Source organism: Mustelus asterias, chromosome 25, assembly GCF_964213995.1.
Source record: "Mustelus asterias chromosome 25, sMusAst1.hap1.1, whole genome shotgun sequence".
Taxonomy (NCBI): Eukaryota; Metazoa; Chordata; class Chondrichthyes; order Carcharhiniformes; family Triakidae; genus Mustelus; species Mustelus asterias.
The window spans coordinates 8,200,661-8,221,277 of NC_135825.1; the positions used below are offsets into that span (position 1 = coordinate 8,200,661).

Genomic DNA, 20,617 nt, shown 5'->3' on the forward strand with positions numbered 1-20,617 from the left:
CTACATGTGACTCCAGGCCACACAGCAAATGTGGTTAACTCTTAAATGCCTCTGGGTGGGGAATAAATGCTGGCCCAATCAGTGTTGCCCATATCCCATAAATGAATATAAAAAATTACCTGTGCAGAAGTTGGTTAACCATAGGATAGAGTGCAGGCAATGATTAACAGGATCCCCAGGATCTTGAGATCCTTTTAGCCATTAGGATTAAAAGGATCCTAAAGGATCTTTTAGGATTTCTGGTGAATGCCAGTGGTGGCCATGTGTGGAGGATTTTTAAAATTTTGTACAGGATGTGGCCCTTCTTGAAGTTCATGAGGTATATCTGGACCCCACGGTGCTGTTAGGGAGGGAGTCTGATCCAGCAACAGGAAAGGGGGCTACGTTGACTACGTGGGACAAGTAACTCCAGACTGGTGAGGCTTTAGTCTCACCAAGAGAGGTGGTGATGGTGAGGGTTGGTTTGGTTAACTGAATGGAAAGGTACAAAGACATTGAGGTGGTCTGGGAGGGGTGACTTGCCGAGTTCACACAGCCACAAAGCATGTTGGTGATGGCAATGAATGTTGTTTCGGTAACTGATGAGAATGGTCTTGGTGCTGTCGACAGAAGTAGGGTACTCCAACGAGAGAAAAGGGTGAAGAGTGCATGGATCTGGATGGCAATGATGCATTCTAGAACCTTAGGGAAAGTTAGAAATAAGGGAGGGGAGAGATAACCGGAGAGAGTGCGAGAGAGCGAGAGAGAGAGAGAGCAAAGAGGCCAACAGTAGGAGTGGACAATGCTGGCAATGGTGTTGAAGGGGTTTAATGGGGAAAAGCATCTTTAGAGCAATATCAGTTCACAATATCAGTGAGTTTACGGCTGAGGGAAGATTAGTTGGATGGGGAAGAGTTGAGCTGGGGGTGATTGAGGGAGATGGACATGTGTTGTGGATATGATGAGGGCTGACAGGGAAGATATAGGGTATTGTCAGTGTGAGGTTAAGGTGAAAGAGGTTCAGGCATGTTGGGATGGAGGTGGCCTCCATTTTGGAGATGGTTTCAGAATAAATTCCGTTCAAGTCGTCGTGTAGTCTTTGTAATACTTTATTAGGAAGAGGAGGCCAGGCTTTTATTTATAAATCAAATACACTATAGTACATTAATGTGTCTGATATTCTGAGCTGATGAAGATGATTCATTCAAACAGTGACAGAGACGGTCTGTTTCGCGCATGGAATTGTTGAACTCTCTGTCAGCATTGCAGATGTGGGTCCTATTGTTTTTACACTTAACACGAGGTGTTAATTAAAGAAAGTAAATTTCATTCATCTTAATTGGCAAATTTATTTACACATTTCCATCAGTTACCATTCCCCAGCTCCCAAAGGTACAGGTGCAATAATTACCAACATACTTTGGTGGGGAGTCTGACTGATAATAACCCAAGCCTTAATGATTGGCATTTATCTCCTGGACTGTTCTGTCGAGTGAGTTCCCCCCAGCTCAAGATCGGATAAAATCCCACCAGATACAGCCCATCATTTTGCCATAGCTGAATTGTAGGAACATCGGGGCAGGTATAGACCACTCAGCCCCTTGATCTCATTCTGCCATTCAGTTAGATATTGGCTGATCTATATCCCAACTGCCTTAGCTCCAAAGCCACTCATACCCTTTGCCAATATTAATAAAAGATTCAATCTCAGTTCGATTTCAAATATTGTAATGGAATCGTGAATGCTTTATCTAAACCACTGGCATGGGCAGATGTGACCTCAACTTAATCCCTTCTCTGAAGAATATTGTATGCTATCCAACTCACTGCTCACACATCAACGCTGTTAGTTGGGTGAATTGAAATCTCAACACACTAATGATGTACCAGACTTCCATATTCTTAAGCTTTCTTAGCCACAGATCTTGCTCCAATAACAATTCCAATACACAGCTTAACTGCCAACTTATTTTCTTGGGAGAGAATGCAAGAGTGTAGGGTTCCATGTTGAGAGGGCAGGATTTGTGTATCAGTGTTTGAGAGTAGAGTGTAGAGTCGGATAGTAGTTTAGTTTATTTTTAGTTTATTATTTATTTGTCACAAGTAGGCTTACATTAACAATGCAATGAAATTACTCTGAAAATCCCCTAGTCGGCACACTCCGGCGCCTGTTCGGGTACACTGAGGAAGAATTTAGCATGGCCAATGTACCTAACCAGCACATCTTTCAGACATAGTGTCTTCAGACTGTAGTTTCCATGAAATGAGTGGGAATGGTCACCCCCGCTCCAGACATGTATATTCTTAGGTTCTTTATCCATCTGATTTTATATAAAGGCCCATTTAGCTGAAAGGATTGCTAACATCACCTCAGATCTATGACTTCACTCAGTAGGGGCTGAACCCCTCTGTAGAAGTGGACCAATATTAATGTGTCCATCACAGGGTGACATTATTCGCAGCAATGGTGACAGTTGAAATAATGATACCACATCTTCAATGCTCTTCAAAAAAGAAGGTTCACAGAGTACAGATTACGACAGCCAATGTCCTCAACACACAAATCTAATTCCTCCCTCTCTGCATTAGGTGCGCATGTAATAATAACATCATTTCCACCTTTATGTTTCTTCAGGGAATAGAATTAATTTATATAATTTGTGCCTGGCAAAAGAATATTTACATTTAGGTCTCGTGGTAACTGCAATTGGGAAGCGCAGTGATCACTAATGAACTCCACCCCCCCCCCCCCACCCCGATACCAACACATGAATATCATTGACAAACTGTACTACTAACTAAAGCACAATCACATTTTCAAGTTTGCCCATGATGGTAAATGGGTGTGTGTGTTTGTGTGTGTTGTGCGTGTGTGTCTGCGTGTGTGTTGTATCTGTGTGTGTGTGTGCATGTGAGTGTGTGTGTGTGTATATGTCGGTGTGTGTGTGTGTCTGTGTGTGTGCGTGTGTGTATGTCTGTATATGTGTTGTGTCTGTGTGTGTTGTGTGTGTGTGTGGCGTGTGTGTGTGTGTGTATGTATGTGTGTGCATGTGTATGTGTGTGTGTGTATGTGTGTGAGAATGCGTGTGAACGTATTGTGCGTGTTGTGTGTGTGAGAATGTGTGTGTGTATGTGTGCGTGTGTGCGTATTGTGTGTGTGTATGTATGTGTGGTTGTGTGTGTATTGTGTGGGTGTGTGTGCATGTTGTGTGTGCGTGCCTCATGGGATGTGAGAAATCATTAACTCTTTATCCACGTTCCTCCCTGTGTCCCTGAGGCTATGCCTCATGGCGGAGTCCATTGGTGTTAGAAAACCCCTGGCACTTCATGCCCTCAATTGGCTCGGGCGATTTGAGCAGGCTTTGTAAATGCAGAGCACATTAATGCCAAGTTCAGTTCTGCTCTCCTTCATTTTCCAGCAATTAATCACTAGCGATCTGGAGTGCGAATCCTGGTTGATTTTCCCTCTCTATCCCAGAGGACCTTTGCTGTATATGAAGAACCCTCTGCTGACCCTGTATTTGAGAGTTGCTAACTCAACACAATTGGGAATGAAACCTAAGGCTTTCTGTCCAATAATACACTGGTTGTGTCTGGCTCATAAAGAGAAATTGGTTTAGGTTTTTCTTCACTCAGCATGCAACAATGAAAATGAGACTTAATATTGTCAGCTTCCCGCCTCTTCTCAGTATACAGCTTAGTGCAAATTGTTCTCCCTCATCAGCCCCCGTCAGCCTTTTGCCTTTATCTCTAACCTACTTATGGTCAGATTGCTTTCGCACTTGACAATCTTTCAGTCAGTTCCACTCTCGCGCCCACTCTGCCATTTGAGAGGCTGATGTGGAGATATGTGGAGAGGCTACCAGTGAGCAGAAGGGACTCCAAATGGAAGCAGGATTGCAGGAAATGTGAGCGATAGATGACTGGGGGAACCTGCTCTAAATGTGGAGCTTCACTTGACAGGAGACTGGCTCGGAGACCGAGGCAGGGAGAGCAGTCCCTACATTTCTGGACATTATCTTCCCTGCTGCTCCCTTTGAGTGAAGCTTAAAGTGTAACCCTTCCGACTCTCCAAGTGTCTTTATAATTTTGTCCACCGTGGATGTGATGGGAATTGAGCTTCACATGGCTGACAGCGCACTTTTTGGGAACTCCCGCTGATCCGGAAAGGATCGCCATTGATCTGCTCATGTGGGTTCCAACCAGGACAGTCCTCTTATGTTTGCCAGAGGGATTAAGTGTCATTGTGAAAGTCACACATTGGACAGAAGCAGTCTTTCCTCCATTGTAATTGGCCTTGCGAAACGATCCATTCAGTAACGGTTAACTCACTCCCAGCACCCACCTAATTCCCAATGATTGGGATTCTGGTTGCATTGTCCTGGGAATCCAACTAGCAACACTGCGACCCTTCACTCTGACAGTCTCAAATATTGAACCATCATCCCAAAAACTTGGCTTGTTTCTCAAGCGCAAATGTAATATAAAATTGAATTAAATAAATTAATCATTTTAATCACCTTTCCATCAAGTAAAGTGTGGAACTATGACCTCACCCTGTACAAACCAATAGTCAAGCCTGCCTCAATGCTACAAACTGCCTCTATCACCAACCCCCATCCCACGCTTATTGCTACAGTCTAAACTTACCTTAACTACAACATCCTTCCATTCTCAAAGAACAATCACCAGCCTCTTTCCTACCCAACTGAACTTCCACATCCTCAACATGATACTGCTCCTTCCTAACTTAGCTTAACTCACCTTACCCTATCCTGCCCAACCCAATACCAACCCAACCCAACCCCAACCCCAACCCAACCTAATCCCAACCCAACCCAACCCCAACCTAACCAATCCAACCCAACACCAACCCAATCCAACCCCAACTCAACCTCAACCACAACCCAACCCAACCCTAACCTAACCCAACCCCAACCCAAACCAACATAAGCCAACCAACCAAGCCAACTCAACCCAAGCCAACCAAGCCAAGCCAAGCCGACAAAACCCAACCCCAACCCAACCACAACCCAACCCAAGCCAACCAACCCAACCAAAACCAACCCAACCCCAACCAACCCAACCCAATCCAACCCAACCCAATCCAATCCCAACCAACCCCAATAAAACCCCAACCCAACCTAACCCCAACCCCAACCCAACCCTGTCCTAACCAACCCTGCCCTTCCTTTCCCTGTGATAATTGGTTCCCTGTGTGGAATCCATTGTCAAATAGGCACCAATAGCCAATAAACTACAAGGCTGGCTAAAATCTAATTACTGTTTCATTGTAATATCAACAGTATTATTTCGTTTGCTACCCAGGCATAGCACATCTTGAATGTCAACCTTTGATTGGTTGCTAAGCTGCCTTCCACTTGGAATGAAGCATACATAGAAACGAACATAGAAAATAGAAGCAGGAGGAGGCCATTCGGCCCTTCGAACCTGCTCCGCCATGAATTATGATCATGGCTGATCATCAAATTCAATACCCTGATCCCGTCTTTCCCTTATATCTCTTGATCCTTTAGCCCCAAGAGTTATATCTAATTCCTCTAGAAATCACACAGCGTTTTGGCCTCAACTACTCTCTGTGGTAGTGAATTCCAGAGATTCAGAAAGTGGTGTTGGTGACCTAAACAACATCAAGTGCCATCAAAATGATGGCATGATTTAATCTGAAATACAAAACAGCTGTCCTCATGATATGATTGGCTGGCAATATTACTACTTCAGGTTGTAGTTGCATCTAGTCAGATCTGAACTGGATGAATTTGATTTAGGTCACCTGCTCTCAGTTACAAACTAATACATTATTTTCCCTACTGTTTTAACAATCAGAATTTTCCGCCAAAGAAAGGAGAATATCTGGGGGTTGCTAAGTATGATCAATGAATGACTCTGGTTTATATGGAACAATTAATGGTGTCAGGTGTATTGATGTTGTCCATTCTGTGATCTCTCTATCTGGCTCCCAGAGATCTCAAGTCAGGGGTGGCTTTACCACTCCGACACACAAGATGAAAGGGACACACGGACAAGAGGAAACCTCTCAGCCCCTCAAGCCTGGTCCATCATTCCATTAGATCCTGGCTGATCTGTATCTTAACTCCCTCAGCCCTGTTGCTTCCATGACCCTTAATAGCCCCCACCTAACACAAATTGGGTTTTCCCACGCTGTTGACCCAGATAGGGCTGACTGAGGCCTCCCAGGCCTTGGTAGGGATGCATTGACTAACCCATAGAAATATCCAGCATTTGCTCAAAGATCAAGCTTAGAGCAGCAGTTCATTCAAACTGCTCTCCAAATGCTGCCAGACTGGGATGTTAGCTCAATGGGTTCAGAAGCAAAACTCTGTTGGGTGGGGGTTGGAGGAAAGGGACATTGGAATAAGAGGAGGGCATTTAGCTCCTCAGGTCTGTTCTGCCTTTCAGTGAGACCATAGAATCCCTACAGTGCAGAAGGAGGCTATTCGTCTCATCAAGCCTGCACCGATAACAATCCCACCCAGGCCCTATCACTGTAGCCCCACCTATTTAGCCTGCTAATCCCCTTGACACTAAGGGGCAATTTAGCATGGCCAATCAACCTAACCCACACATCTGTGGACTGTGGGAGGAAACCGGAGCACCCGGAGGAAACCCACGCAGACACGGGGAGAAGGTGCAAACTCCAAACAGACAGTGACCCGAGGCTAGAATCGAACCCAGGTCCCTGGCGCCGTGAGGCAGCAGTGCTAACCACTGTGCCCACCGTGCCACCCTGTAGATCATGGCCAATTTGCAAACTAACTTCATGTACTCATCTTAGTCTCCTATCCTTTAACATCTTTAGATATCAAAATGTCACCAATCTCAGTTTTAAGATTCCCATTTGATCTAGTCTGAATTGCAGTTTGCAGTAGAGAGTTGAAACAGTTGCTACATATATGCCTGAAAGGTCAGGCTCTAATTCTTTAGACGATGGCCACTAGACCTAGGCACCTAGCCAGTAGAAATCATTTCTCTCTACCTACCCTGTAAATTCCCCTTAATAATCTGAAAACTTCACTCAAATCACCCCTGAACCTTCTAAATTCCCGGCGACACAACCCAAACGTTTGTAACCTCTCCTCGGAATCTAACGCTTTGTGTAGGGGGTGGGGCTGTTTGGAAGAAGATATCATTCAAGTAGGTTCACTGGCTTAAATGAATGGGAAGAGAAGCCCAGGAACTTTCAAGATCCAAGGGTCAAAAAAAAAAGAAGTGAGATTTGAAACTTTGTGAATGGAACACATTCTGCAAAGTAGCTGGTACCCCACGGAATCTACTCGGGCCTTGGAAACCCTAAAACCAAGAACGCTTGCTTGGATTATGCATTGTATATACAAATGTACAGTGCTGTGCATAGTATAAAGAAAGATTGTTCTATACAGCGCAGTCTCTGGTAATATTATTGTCCAATTTAACTTCCCACGTTACTACCTTCAAACCCAATCGATTATGAAATCATTTTGTTGATGTTTTCCACACGCATTTTTTTTACAAAAAAAAAGGCTTTTTTAACATTTCTTTAGTAAGATTTTCCCCAGTCACCAAATGTATGAAATATTCTACCTAAAATCGTAAGACAAATGTCACATTTCCTTTTAATACTATAAACAGTTTGGTGTTGGATGACTCATCCTTCATTGGGAAATGGCGTGCAGCAACAATGCAGGTGAGTGGTCACAGTCAGAGCTCCAGGCAGCCAATGGCAGTAAGGGTTAGGAAGGCAGTGAAAATGATGTCATGGAGGACTTGTACCCCTGAGTTGTCCACCATCATGCTGGTACCTGCAGATCAAGAACAACATGGTTATTTCATGATTACTTCAAGCAGCACGGTGGCACAGTGGTTAGCATTGCTGCCTCACAGCGCCAGGGACCCCGGGTTCGACTCCCGGCTTGGGTCACTGTCTGTGTGGAGTCTGCACGTTCTCCCCGTGTCTGTGTGGGTTTCCTCCGGGTGCTCCGGTTTCCTCCCACAGTCCAAAGACGTGCGGGTTAGGTTGATTTTCCATGCTAAATTGCCCCTTAATGTCAGGGGGATTAGCAGAGTAAATAAGTGGGGTTATGCAGATAGGGCCTGGGTGGGATTGCGGTCGGTGCAGACTCAATGGGCCGAATGGCCTCCTTCTGCACTGTAGGATTCTATGTTTCTATGTGACTTTGTCACATTTTGCATGCAGGGACAAAATTGGATTGAACAGGCCTGATTTTCACTTAGAGTTAAAATTGGGCCTTTCATCTCTGTCTGAATAGAATCATAGAATCCCAACGGAAGCCATTTGGCCCATCGAGCCTGCACCGACAACAATCCCACCCAGGCCTTATCCACATAACCCCACATATTTACCCTACTAATCCCCTTGGCAATAAGGGGCATTTTAGCATGGCCAATCAACTTAACCCACACATCCTTGGACTGTGGGAGGAAACCGGAGCACCCGGAGGAAACCCACGCAGACACGGGGAGAACATGCAAACTCCACACGGACAGTGACCCGAGGCTGGAATTGAACCCGGGTCCCTGGCGCTGTGAAGCAGCAGTGCGAAGCAGCAGTGCGAATCACTGTGCCACTGTGCCGCCCGTGTCAACTTCTGTACATGCAGGGCATAGGATAGTAATCAACTCTTCACTGGCCTATGGGACTAGCATTGTTAACATTGCATTTAAAAGAGTGGGGTTGTAGGCAGCGGGTTGGAGAATTCAGAGCTTTAAGTAGAGAGGTGTGTTGCAAGCATCATCATCATCAGCCATGATCTTATTGAATGGCGGAGCAGGCTCGAGGTGCCAGATGGCCTACTCCTGCTCCTAGTCCTTATGTTCTTGTTATTACAGATATAAACAAGTCTGCACTGTTTCCTACAAATATCTGACATCAGCAGTTAAGGCAATGATAAGAGATTAAGTCATGTTGTAATGAGCTCCCCATGGTTTGATGGAGCCACTGCCAGTGGCCCTAGCAGGCTTTACAGATTGGCAAAGAGTTATGAGGTAATGGTTGTCTGGGGCCTGTTAGACATTCCCTCAGAGAGTAAGCTCATGTTCTCTGGAGAGTCCCTCAGTGACGCAGACAGAGAGACAAACACACCAGTGAGGCTCAGGGGAAAGGGAGACAGAACCCGACAGGCGTCCGTGACGAGGCTGAGGAGTTACTTCAAAAAACAAACAACTCCATTAGATTCCTCAGAACTTTTCTGGAGAGTCAACCATTATCCGACTAAAAGTACATGAAAAGCACAAAGTTTCCACAGCAAGATGTCTTAGTATAACTGAGGTTTTAAACACCCCGTCTTCTTAGAAACATAGAAACCCTACAGTGCAGAAAGAGGCCATCTGGCCCATCGAGTCTGCACCGACCACAATCCCATCCAGGCCCTACCCCCATATCCCGACACATTTACCCGCTAATCCCTCTAACCTACGCATCTCAAGACACTAAGGGGCAATTTTAGCATATCCAATCAACCTAACCCGCACATCTTTGGACTGTAGGAGGAAACCGGAGCACCCGGAGGAAACCCACGCAGACACGAGGAGAATGTGCAAACTCCACACAGGCAGTGACCCAAGCCGGGAATCGAACCCAGGTCCCTGGAGCTGTGAAGCAGCAGTGCTAACCACTGTGCTACCGTGCCGTCCTACTTGATCCATAAATTCACAGAATGGTTACAGCCCAGATGGAATCCATTTGGCCCATCAGGCTTGTCCTAGCTCTCCGTGAGAGTGACAAAGCGGGACCCACCCACTCCCCTGCCTTTTCCCCTGAAACCTGCTACTTTTTTTCTCTTTAGATAATTACAAAATTCTCATTTGGATGCCACGATTGAATCTGCCTCCATCACAATCCCACCCAGGCCCTACCCCCATATCCCGACACATTTACCCGCTAATCCCTCTAACCTACACATCTCAGGACACTAAGGGGCAATTTTAGCATGGCCAATCAACCTAACCCCCACATCTTTGGACTGTGGGAGGAAACCGGAGCACCCGGAGGAAACCCACGCAGACACGAGGAGAATGTGCAAACTCCACACTCGCTGTGTAAAATAGTTCCCCTTCTTGTTCAGAGAAATAGAATCCCTACAGTCCAGAAGGAGGCCATTCAACCCATCAAACCTGCGCCGAGAACAATCCCACTCAGACCTTATCCCTGTAACTCTACGTATTTATCCTGCTAATCCCCCTCACACTGAGGAGCAATTTAGCACGGCCAATCTGCCCAACCCCCAAATCTTTGGACTGTGGGAGGAAACCAGAGCGCCCGGAGAAAACCCACGCAGACATGGTGAGAATGTGCAAACTCCACACAGACAGTCACCCGAGCCAGGTCCCTGGCGCTGTGAGGCAGTGGTGCTAATCACTGTGCCACCGTGCCACCCTCGTATTAAATGGCGAAGCTGACTCGATGGCCTACCCCTGTTCCAATGTTCTTAAACTGTCTCCTGTTCAATACTATATCCAACTCCCTCCCCCACGAACCCCATCAGTCACCCACCAACCCTGGCAAATGATTCACTTGTGGGTGAAAGATGCCAGGTTTTGCAGAAAGCAACTCAATCCAAGAGAATCACAGGCTGTGAGCTGCTTGTTCTCCCAGTTTCAGTATAAACAGCGACATGCCAAGTCTAAACCCATGTTGCTTTGCTATCCAGACTGAATTGCAATGAGGGGTAGTCGCAAAAGAATGACCGTTTTACTTTTCTGCTATTAATTAAAAATCTCAGAAGAATCTCAGCACTGGACCAGGCTGAGATCTCCCCACCTCTGTGTCTTTCTCAGAACGATTACCAACGTGATACCAGTTAGCAGTGACCGAATTAAGCCTATTCTGAGGGGGAATTACTGGACTAATAATTCAGAGGGCTGGAATATTACCCTGGAGACATGAGTTCCAATCTCACCACAGCCGCTGAGGGAAGTTTGATTCAATTAAGTAAATAAATCTGGAATAAATGGTTGGTCTCAGTAAGAGTGACCATGAAAGAATTTTTTGCAATTTATTTATTAGTGTCACAAGTAGGCTTACATTAACACGGTAATGAACAAAGAACAGTACAGCACAGGAACAGGCCCTTCGGCTCTCCAAGCCTGCACCGATCACGTTTACCCATCGAGACCAACCGTTTATATCCCTCTATTCCCCGTTTGTTCATGTCCCTATCCAGATAAGTTTTAAATGCGGCTAATGTAACTGCCTCCCCAACAACCTCACTTGGCAGTGCATTCCAGGCCCCCACCACCCTCTGTGTAAAAACCTTCCCCCGCACATCTCCACTGAACCTTTCCCCCCTTATCTTGAACTTGTGCCCCCCTTGTAATTGTCATTTCTGCCCTGGGGAAAAGCTCCCAACTGTTCACCCTATCTATACCCCTCATAATTTTATAAACTTCGATCAGGTCACCCCCTCAGTCCTACCAGGGGGAACAATCCCAGTTTATTCAATCCCTCCTCATAGCTAAAGTTGAAGTTGCTGTGAAAATCCCCTGGTCGCCACACTCCGGTGCCTGTTCGGGGTACACTGAGGGAGAATTTAGCACGGCCAATACGCCCTGACCAGCACGTCTTTCAGACTGTGGGAGGAAACTGGAGCACCCGGAGGAAACCCACGCAGACACGGGGAGAAAGTGCAGACTCCGCACAGACAGTGACTCAAGCCCGGGAATCGAACCCGGGTCCCTGGCACTGTGAGGCAGCAGTGCTAACCACTGTGCCGCTCTGAGGGGAGAATGTCACCGCTTGCAGTTGGGCTGGAATTCAGGCCGGCTTCTGAGGCCGAAGAACAACATTGTTTCCCATCGACTCCGTACCTGAACTCTTTGATATTCGGATTCTTGCCGCTGCTCCGTCTCCGCCTTCTCCAGATGCGCGAATCATCACCAGGTAGCTCATGTCATTGGTAAATGGGATTTGCGCAGAGTTTTTACTGGTTTCTATCATTTTAATATCCGACTGATCTTCAGCCTTGTAAAGCACCTAAAATAAAGGTTGGATTCTATTAGGACAGCTGTTAGATTACAACACAAAGCCATTAAGATCCTCTGCAGCTCAACCCCCCGAATTATCTCAAAGTGCTTTGCATGCGATGAATTATTTCTCAAGTTGTTTTTTGGTGATCATAGAATCTGTACAGTACATTCGGCCCATCGAGCCTGCACCAACAACAATCCCACCCAGGCCCTATCCCCGTAACCCCACGTGCTAATCCTGCAGAGTGGTTAACACTGCTGCCTCACAACGCCAGGGACTCAGGTTCGATTCCAGTCTCGGGTCACTGTCTAGGGTGGAGTTTGCACCTTCTCCCCGTGTCCGTGTGGGTTTCCTCCGGGTGCTCCGGTTTCCTCCCACATTCCAAAGATGTGTAAGTTAGGTGGATTGGCCATGCTAAATTGCCCCTTAGTGTCAGGGGGACTAGCTAGGGTAAATACGTGGCATTACAAGGATTGGGCCTGAGTGGGATTGTTGTCGGTGCAGACTCGATGGGCCAAATGTCCTTTAAAAAATAATGGCCTCCTTCTGTATTGCAGGACTCTATGGTTCTAATGATTTGCAAATAACCCTGTCCTCCCCAGACTAATTTCCTGGAGGTGAGATCGAAGATTGGAATTATCCAGTGGATCCTTAGCAGCAGCAGCAACCCCCTCACCTCCCCCTCCCCCCTCCACCCTGGCAGCATTGGGAATAGGACCTGCTACCCGAAGGCAGCCTCTTGGGGGCCGATCGGTAGGCAACTATTCCAGGCAGGCTTTGATGCCTTCTTTGCCTACCTGCCCACAACTGTGGCCTCCACAATGGTAGCCCAGCCACTGCGACCACTCTTTCTTTCCCAATCGCCGCTCTGGCTGGGATAGATTTGGGATCTGCCTATGGGGAGGCAATGTGGGTCAAGCCCGAATGTGGGCAGAGGACTGAAGACGAAGATACAGTGCGGCTGAGGGATGGAATCCTGAGCAAACAGCGGTGGAAATTCTCTCCGAATTTACCTTGTATCCTTCTACAGCAGATTCATTCTCAAAAGCCTTGACGTGATCCCATTTGATTCTGACCCAAGATCCGATCGACTTCCAGGAAATTTTACCCGGTGAGCGGTTTGGAGCTGCACAGAGAAAGAACGGGAAAGTAAAGCACTTCAATCCCAAATGGAACCAGGTCTACGCAAACACATTCCGCAGGATTATCCTTTGGAATTCCATCGTCAATCTGACAAAATGAAGTGGAGTTTGTTAAAGAGGAGGCGATGGCCTAGTGGTATTAACACTAGACCATGAATCTAGAAACTCAGCTAATGTTCTGGGGATAAAAGCAAATTACTGCGGATGCTAGAATCTGAAACCAAAAGAGAAAATGCTGGAAAATCTCAGCAGCTCTGGCAGCAGCTGTAAGCCATGATGTGGAATTGCCGGCGTTGGACTCGGGTAGGCACAATAAGTAGTCTCACAACACCAGGTTAAAGTCCAACACATTCCGACCAAATAAACCTGTTTGACTTTAACCTGGTGTTGTGAGACTACTTACAGCATCTGTAAGGAGAGAAAACAGCTGACGTTTCGAGTCCATTCTCTATTGTCAAAGCTTTGACAAAGGGTCATCTGGACTGGAAACGTCAGCTCGTTTCTTTCCTTACAGATGCTGCCAGGCCTGCTGAGATTTTCCAGCTTTTTCTCTTTTGGTAATATTCTGGGGACCCCAGGTTCGAATCCCGCCACGGCTGATGGTGGAATTTGAATTCAATAAAAAAAATCTGGAATTAGGAATCTACTGATGACCATCAAACCATTGTCGATTGTCGGAAAAACCCATCTGGTTCGTTAATGTCCTTTAGAGAAGGAAATCTGCTGTCCTTACCTGGTCTGGCCTACTTGTGACTGCAGAGCCACAGCAATGTGGTTGACTCTTAAATGCCCTTGAGCAAAAAGTTAAAGTTTATTTATTATTTATTAATCACAAGAAGGCTTACATTAACGCTGCAATGAAGTGACTGTGAAAATCCCCTAGTTGCCACTCTCCGGCGCCTGTTCGGGTACACCGGGGAGAATTTAGCATGGCCAATGCACCTAACTAGCACGTCTTTTGGACTGTGGGAGGAAACCAGAGCACCCGGAGGAAACCCAAGCAGACACGGGGAGAATGTTCAGACTCTGCATAGACAGTGACCCAAGCCGGGAATTGAACCCAGCTCCCTGGTGCTGTGAGACAGTTGTGATAACCACTGTGCCACCGTGCCGCCCATCTAGGGATGGGCAGTAAGTGCTGGCCAGCCTGCGACACCCATGTCCCATGAATGAGAAATTAGAAGGTTAAAGGTCAGGAGTAGTTGACACTAATGATGGAACAATGATGCAATGTCACATGACTAAGAAGCTCTGATGGGTAGAATCTCATGTCGCGTATCGAGATATATATATAGATCTGTAAATAAACAAGAATGTTCTTTTTACCAGTAACAGTCCTTGGTAGCACTCTTAGAGTAACAGGTAAACTCTAAATAAAACCCGAAGTCAAGACGAAACAAACATTTGCGAAAAGAATAAATAATTAGCATCATCCGCTATTAATATCTGATTAAATAAACAGGTGAGTTGTGTATTCAGGTCTTCAGAGACGCTCACTGTGTCTTCACCTCGGGTTGTTTGTGAGCTGGCGCTCATTACTAAGAGATAGGAATAAAACAAAACCAGCCCTCCCGCTGTCCTTCAGCATGTGAGTACAAGTCTCTGACTGGAGTCACTCATTGTGAATGTTCTGCATTTGTTTATTAATGTCACAAGTAGGCTTACATTAACGCTGCAATGAAGTTACTGTGAAAATCCCCTCGTCGCCACACTCCGGCGCCTGTTCGGGTAACACTGAGGGAGAATTTAGCACGGCCAATGCACATAACCGGCACGTCTTTCAGACTGTGGGAGGAAACCAGTGCACCCGGAGGAAACCCACGCAGGCGCGGGGAGAACGTGCAGACTCCGCACAGGCAGTGACCCAAGACTTGAACCTCCACCGTTTTTAGCTTTTCGCCATTGAAATCAATTTAAACCATTACATTAAGGCTCAAAGTTCTTAACAAATGGAAAAGAGATTGAACAGACACCAGTTAACCTCCACTGCCCAGCCCTGGTCAATTGTTAGCCGAGACAGTGAGTGTTTGTTACCTATTCAACCTGTGAGCGTTGTAGCTTTACACCCCAACCCAATATCATATTTTATCTCACAGTCCCTTCACGGGCAAGGCCCTGGAGGCAGTTGTTGGATGGAGATTAGGAGCAGGAATCACAGCTGCATTTTCCTTTCCCTAAGGTTAACTCTTTATTTTATAAAGTTTATTTATTTATTCATGTCACAAGTAGGCTTACATTAACACTGCAATGAAGTTGCTGTGAAAATCCCCTAGTCGCCACACTCTGGCACCTGTTCGTGTACACTGAGGGAGAATTTAGCATGGGCCAATGGACGTAACCAGGATGTCTTTCGGACTGTGGGAGGGAACCAGAGCACCCGGAGGAAACCCACGCAGACACGAGGAGAACGTGCGGACTCTGCACAGTGACCCAAGCCGAGAATCGAACCCGGGTCCCTAGCGCTGTGAGGCAGCAGTGCTAACCACTGTGCCAGCGTGCCACCCTCTGACCAGAGTCACTGACTGTGAACGTTCCTCATTTGCTCCAACCGGGGGAAATGGAGCCCATCACTGATATTTAATCAATTATCACTGAGGGGGATGGGAGAGGTGGAATTCCTGATGGGGATTCAGTTTTTACTTTTTAAAATTCTTTCATGGGATGTGGTATCCCTGGCTAAGCCAGCATTTATTGCCCATCTCTAATTGCCCTCGAGAAGGAGCTGTCTTCTTGCGCTGCTGTAGTCCGTGTGGTGCAGGTTCACCCATTGTGCTGTTAGGGAGGAAATTCCAGGATTTTGACCCAGCGATGGAACGATGATATATCATAGAAATCATAGAAACTCTACAGTGCAGAAAGAGGCCATTCGGCCCATCGACTCTGCACCGACCACAATCCCACCCAGGCCCTACCCCCATATCACTACACATTTACCCGCTAATCTCTCTAACCTACGCATCTCAGGACACTAAGGGACAATTTTTACCATGGCCAATCAACCTAACCCGCACATCTTTGGACTGTGGGAGGAAACCGGAGCACCCGGAGGAAACCCGCGCAGACACAAGGAGAATGTGCAAACTCCACACAGACAGTGACCCAAGCCGGGAATCGAACCCAGGTCCCTGGAGCTGTGAAGCAGCAGTGCTAACCACTGTATTACCGTGCCGGCCTTTCCAAGACAGGATGGTGAGTGGCTCAGAATGGGAACTTGCAGGTGGTGGTGTTTCATGCGTTTCCTGCCTTTGTCTTTCTAGGCGGTAGAGGGTGTGGGTTTGGAAGGTGTTGTTGAAGGAGCTTTGATTAGCTGCTGCAGTGCATCTTGTAGATAGTTCGCACTGCAGCCACTGTGCGTCATTCGTGGAGGGAGTGAATGTTTCGGGTGGTGAATGGGTTGTCCACAATGTGGACTGTTTTCTCTTGGATGGTGTCGAGCTTCTTGAGTGTTGTTGGAGCCACATTCATGTGGAGAATATTCCACCACGCTCCTGACTTGTGCCTTGTAGACTATGAGGGAGTCAGGAGCTGAGCTACGTTTTACAGAATTCCCAGTCTCAGGCTTGCTCTTGAAGTCACAATATTTATATGTCTGGTCCAGTTGGGTTTCTTATCAATGGTTATTTCCCAGGATGTTGACAGTGGGGGTTTCGGTGATGGTAATGCCATCATTACGATGGCACAGCCGTTAGAACTGCTGCCTTACAGAGCCAGGAACCCAAGTTCGATTCCCGGCTTGGGTCAATCTGTCTGTGTGGAGTTTGCACGCTCTCCCCGTGTCTGCGTGGGTTTCCTCCGGGTGCTCCGGTTTCCTCCCACACTCCAAAGTTGTGTGGGTTAGGTGGATTGGCCATGCTAAATTTCCCCTTAGTGTCGGGGGGGGGGGGGACGAGCTAGGACAGGTGCATGGAGTTGGGGGGTTGGGGCCTGGGTGGGATTGTGGTCGGTGCAGACAAGATGGGCCGAATGGCCTCCTCCTGCACTGGGGGATTCTGTAGGATTCTATGAATGTCAAGTGAAGATGATTTGATTCTCTCTTGTTGGAGATGGCCATTGCTTGTCAGCTGTGTGGCACGAATGCTGGCTGCAAGTTATCAGTCCAAACCTGAAAGTTGCCCAGGTCTTGCTGCGTGCAGGCATGGACTGTTTCAGTATCTGTGGAGTTGTGATCTGAACATAGAAAAACCATCAGGACTTCAGACCCATGAGGAGGTCTGTTTTATCGAGTTTCCTAGCCCAATAAGAGTAAAGGAAGATTAGTGTATTGGCTATCTGTGTCTTTTGATAAATATATATATATCTGTCCTTGGGATGTGGATAATATTGGCAACGCCCTGAGACTATTAACAGGTCAGTCATGGAGTGAAGTCACACACTGGACAGGGCAGGCAGTGAGGGTGGAAGTGATTCCTTTTCATAGATTCCCTACAGTGCAGAAGGCGGCCATTTGGCCCATCGAGTCTGCACCGACCACAATTCCACCCAGGCCCTACCCCCACAACCCCATGTATTTACCCCAGCTAGTTCCCCTGACACTAACTGGCAATTTAGCATGGCCAATCCACCTAATCTTTGGACATTGAGGGAGAATTTATCATGGCCAATCCACCTAACCTGCACATCTTTGGACTGTAGGAGGAAACCGGAGCGCCCGGAGGAAACCCACGCAGACACGGGGAGAACGTGCAAACTCCACACAGACAGTGACCCGAGGCTGGAATTGAACCCTGGTCTCTGGTGCTGTGAGACAGCAGTGCCAACCACTGTGCCACCGTGCCACCCTGGACTTCTGTGTTGACAACGAGAGGGTTTTCCTGAGTACATTGCGGATTTTCACTGGAGCCTTTGTCTCTTCCAACACATCTGGCGGAATGTTCCTTTCCTGAACTTAGTCCCGCTGCAGAGGCTGCTGGGAATCCATGCTGAACCCTGTGACCCCGGCCTCATTAATGATGCATTCGGGGGTTTCATAGAATCATAGAATCCTGCAGTGCAGAAGGAGGCCATTCGGCCCATAATATCTGGACCAACCACAATCCCAATCAGGCCCTATTCCCTGACATTTACCCTGTTAGTCCCCCTGAGGGTTAATTTAGTGGATTTCCTGCTGTTTCTCGCGGTGCAGCGGGCTGCATGGCACATACCCGTTCATCATATCTGCCACCTGTACTTTAACGATGCCCGGGCAGCAACTTTAGCCACCGCATTGATTGTGGTGAAGGCCAGAAGAGGATACAGAACTCTGGCTCCCAAGTTCAGCCCGGGCTTCCTGCCCGACCAATGGGAGGCCAGGAACGTTGGAGGAAACTGGGCAAAGAGTCGGACCCCGCATTGCGGCGAATCTCTGGGGCAGCCGCTGCCCAGGGCCCCCCACCACAGGACTGCCCTGCATTGCCAGAGAAAGGATGAATGACCCCACCCGTGCTGTCCAGGGTAAGTGAACCCTCAGCTCCTCACATTCTCCTCACGAAGGGGACATGGGCCTCAGTGGCAACGTGGGAAGGTGATGCCTCATAGCCCCATTACCGTCCATCTACTCTACAGGGGGAGAGGCCACTGTGGGTCCCTCACCCTCACACACACACACACACACGCACACGCACACACACACACACACGCACACGCACACACACACACACACACACATGCACACACACACACGCACACGCACACACATCCACACACACACCCACACACGCACCCACACATACCCACACACATCCACGCTCACACTCACACGCACAAACATACACTCACACACACACACTCACACACACAAATTCACACTCACACACACACCCATACCCACACACACACACACAAACACACTCACACCCACACTCACACGCACACTCACTCACACACACTCACACACACACACTCACACACAGTTACACTCACACACACTCACACTCAGTCACACTCACACTTACACACACACCCACACACACTCACACACCCAGATACATCCTCAGACACACCCAGACACACCCTCACAACCACCCACATGCACACAAACACACACACACACTTACTCACACACACACTCACACAACACACTCAGACACACACTCACACACACTCTCACACACATGCACATGCACCTTCACACACACACACACACATGATATTTGGGAAGGGGGTGGGAAGGATGTCAGGCAGAGACGGAGTTACAATGAAACACACCGTGCCTAGATACACAGCCCTGACCAATGCGGGGGACTCCGCGCCGGCCAGTCCATCCAATCAGAGCCTGGTTACTCTGCATTTGCTGATAGGCACACTGAACAGAAATGAAGGTGAGTGCGGGGCCCCGTTAACTGTGAATCCACGGTCCCAGGCACTGCGAGCCCAGCAAGAACCACTAATGACATGCCTCTGTGTTACATGTATATTCAGTAAGAAGTCTCACAACACCAAGTTAAAGTCCAACAGGTTGGACTTGTTGGACCTGTTAAACCTGTTGGACTTTAACCTGGTGTTGTGAGACCTCTTACTGTGCCCACCCCAGTCCAACGCCGGCATCTCCACATCATTATATGTATATTGGCAGGGCACGCATGCAAGCAGTGTAAATGCATGGAATGGACATGTGTGTGGGTGGAACATACAAATAGGCAAAGCACTACTGGAAGGCGATGGCCCAGTGTTATTATCGCGAGACTATTAATCCAGAAACTCAGCTAATATTCTGGGGGACCCGGGTTCGAACCCGTCACAGCAGATGGTGGAATTTGAATTCAATAAAAAATAGCCGGAGTTAAGAACCTACTGATGACCCATTGTCGATAAAACCCATCTGGTTCACTAGAAATCATAGAAACCCTACAGTGCAGAAGGAGGCCATTCGGCCCATCGAGTCTGCACCGACCACAATCCCACCCAGGCCCTACCCCCACATATTTACCCACTAACCTACACATCCCAGGACTCTAAGGGGCAATTTTTAACCTGGCCAATCAACCTAACCCGCACATCTTTGGACTGTGGGAGGAAACCAGAGCACCCGGAGGAAACCCACGCAGACACGAGGAGAATGTGCAAACTCCACACAGACAGTGACCCGAGCCGGGAATCGAACCCGGGACCCTGGAGCTGTGAAGCAGCAGTGCTAACCACTGTGCTACCGTGCCGCCCATGTCCTTTAGGGAAGGAAATCTGCCGTCCTTACCCGGTCTGGCCTACATGTGACTCCAGAGCCACAGCAACGTGGTTGACTCTCAACTGCCCTCAGGCAACGAGGGATGGGCAATAAATGCTGGCCCAGCCAGCGACACCCATGTTCCACGAATAAATAAAAGAAAAATATTGGTCCTGCCAGTATTTGTTAATATTAAACTCGTATCCCCCAGTTCAAATCAAATACTTCCCATACATTATTGATGTCTCTGAACCTTTTAAAGGTTTGAACTCTGTCTCTGCTCCACTCTGTGTGTGAAGCGGTTTCTCCCTATTGGATTTATTAGTGGATATTTTATATTTATGAGCCACTCGG

The 20,617-nt window shown here is 47.6% G+C and overlaps 1 protein-coding gene across 1 annotated transcript in view; it reads right to left on the minus strand.

The window, feature by feature from the left end:
* Positions 1-7,595: 7,595 nt before the first annotated feature.
* cntn2 (contactin 2) overlaps positions 7,596-20,617 on the minus strand; it is a 213,594-nt gene continuing 200,572 nt past the window's right edge. The window contains exons 22-24 of the mRNA XM_078242070.1: positions 12,997-13,109; positions 11,824-11,989; positions 7,596-7,799 (exon numbers count right to left, since the gene is read on the minus strand). Of these exons, the coding sequence (XP_078098196.1) occupies positions 7,699-7,799; positions 11,824-11,989; positions 12,997-13,109 (380 nt within the window). The 3' untranslated portion in view covers positions 7,596-7,698. The remainder of the gene's footprint in view (positions 7,800-11,823; positions 11,990-12,996; positions 13,110-20,617) is intronic.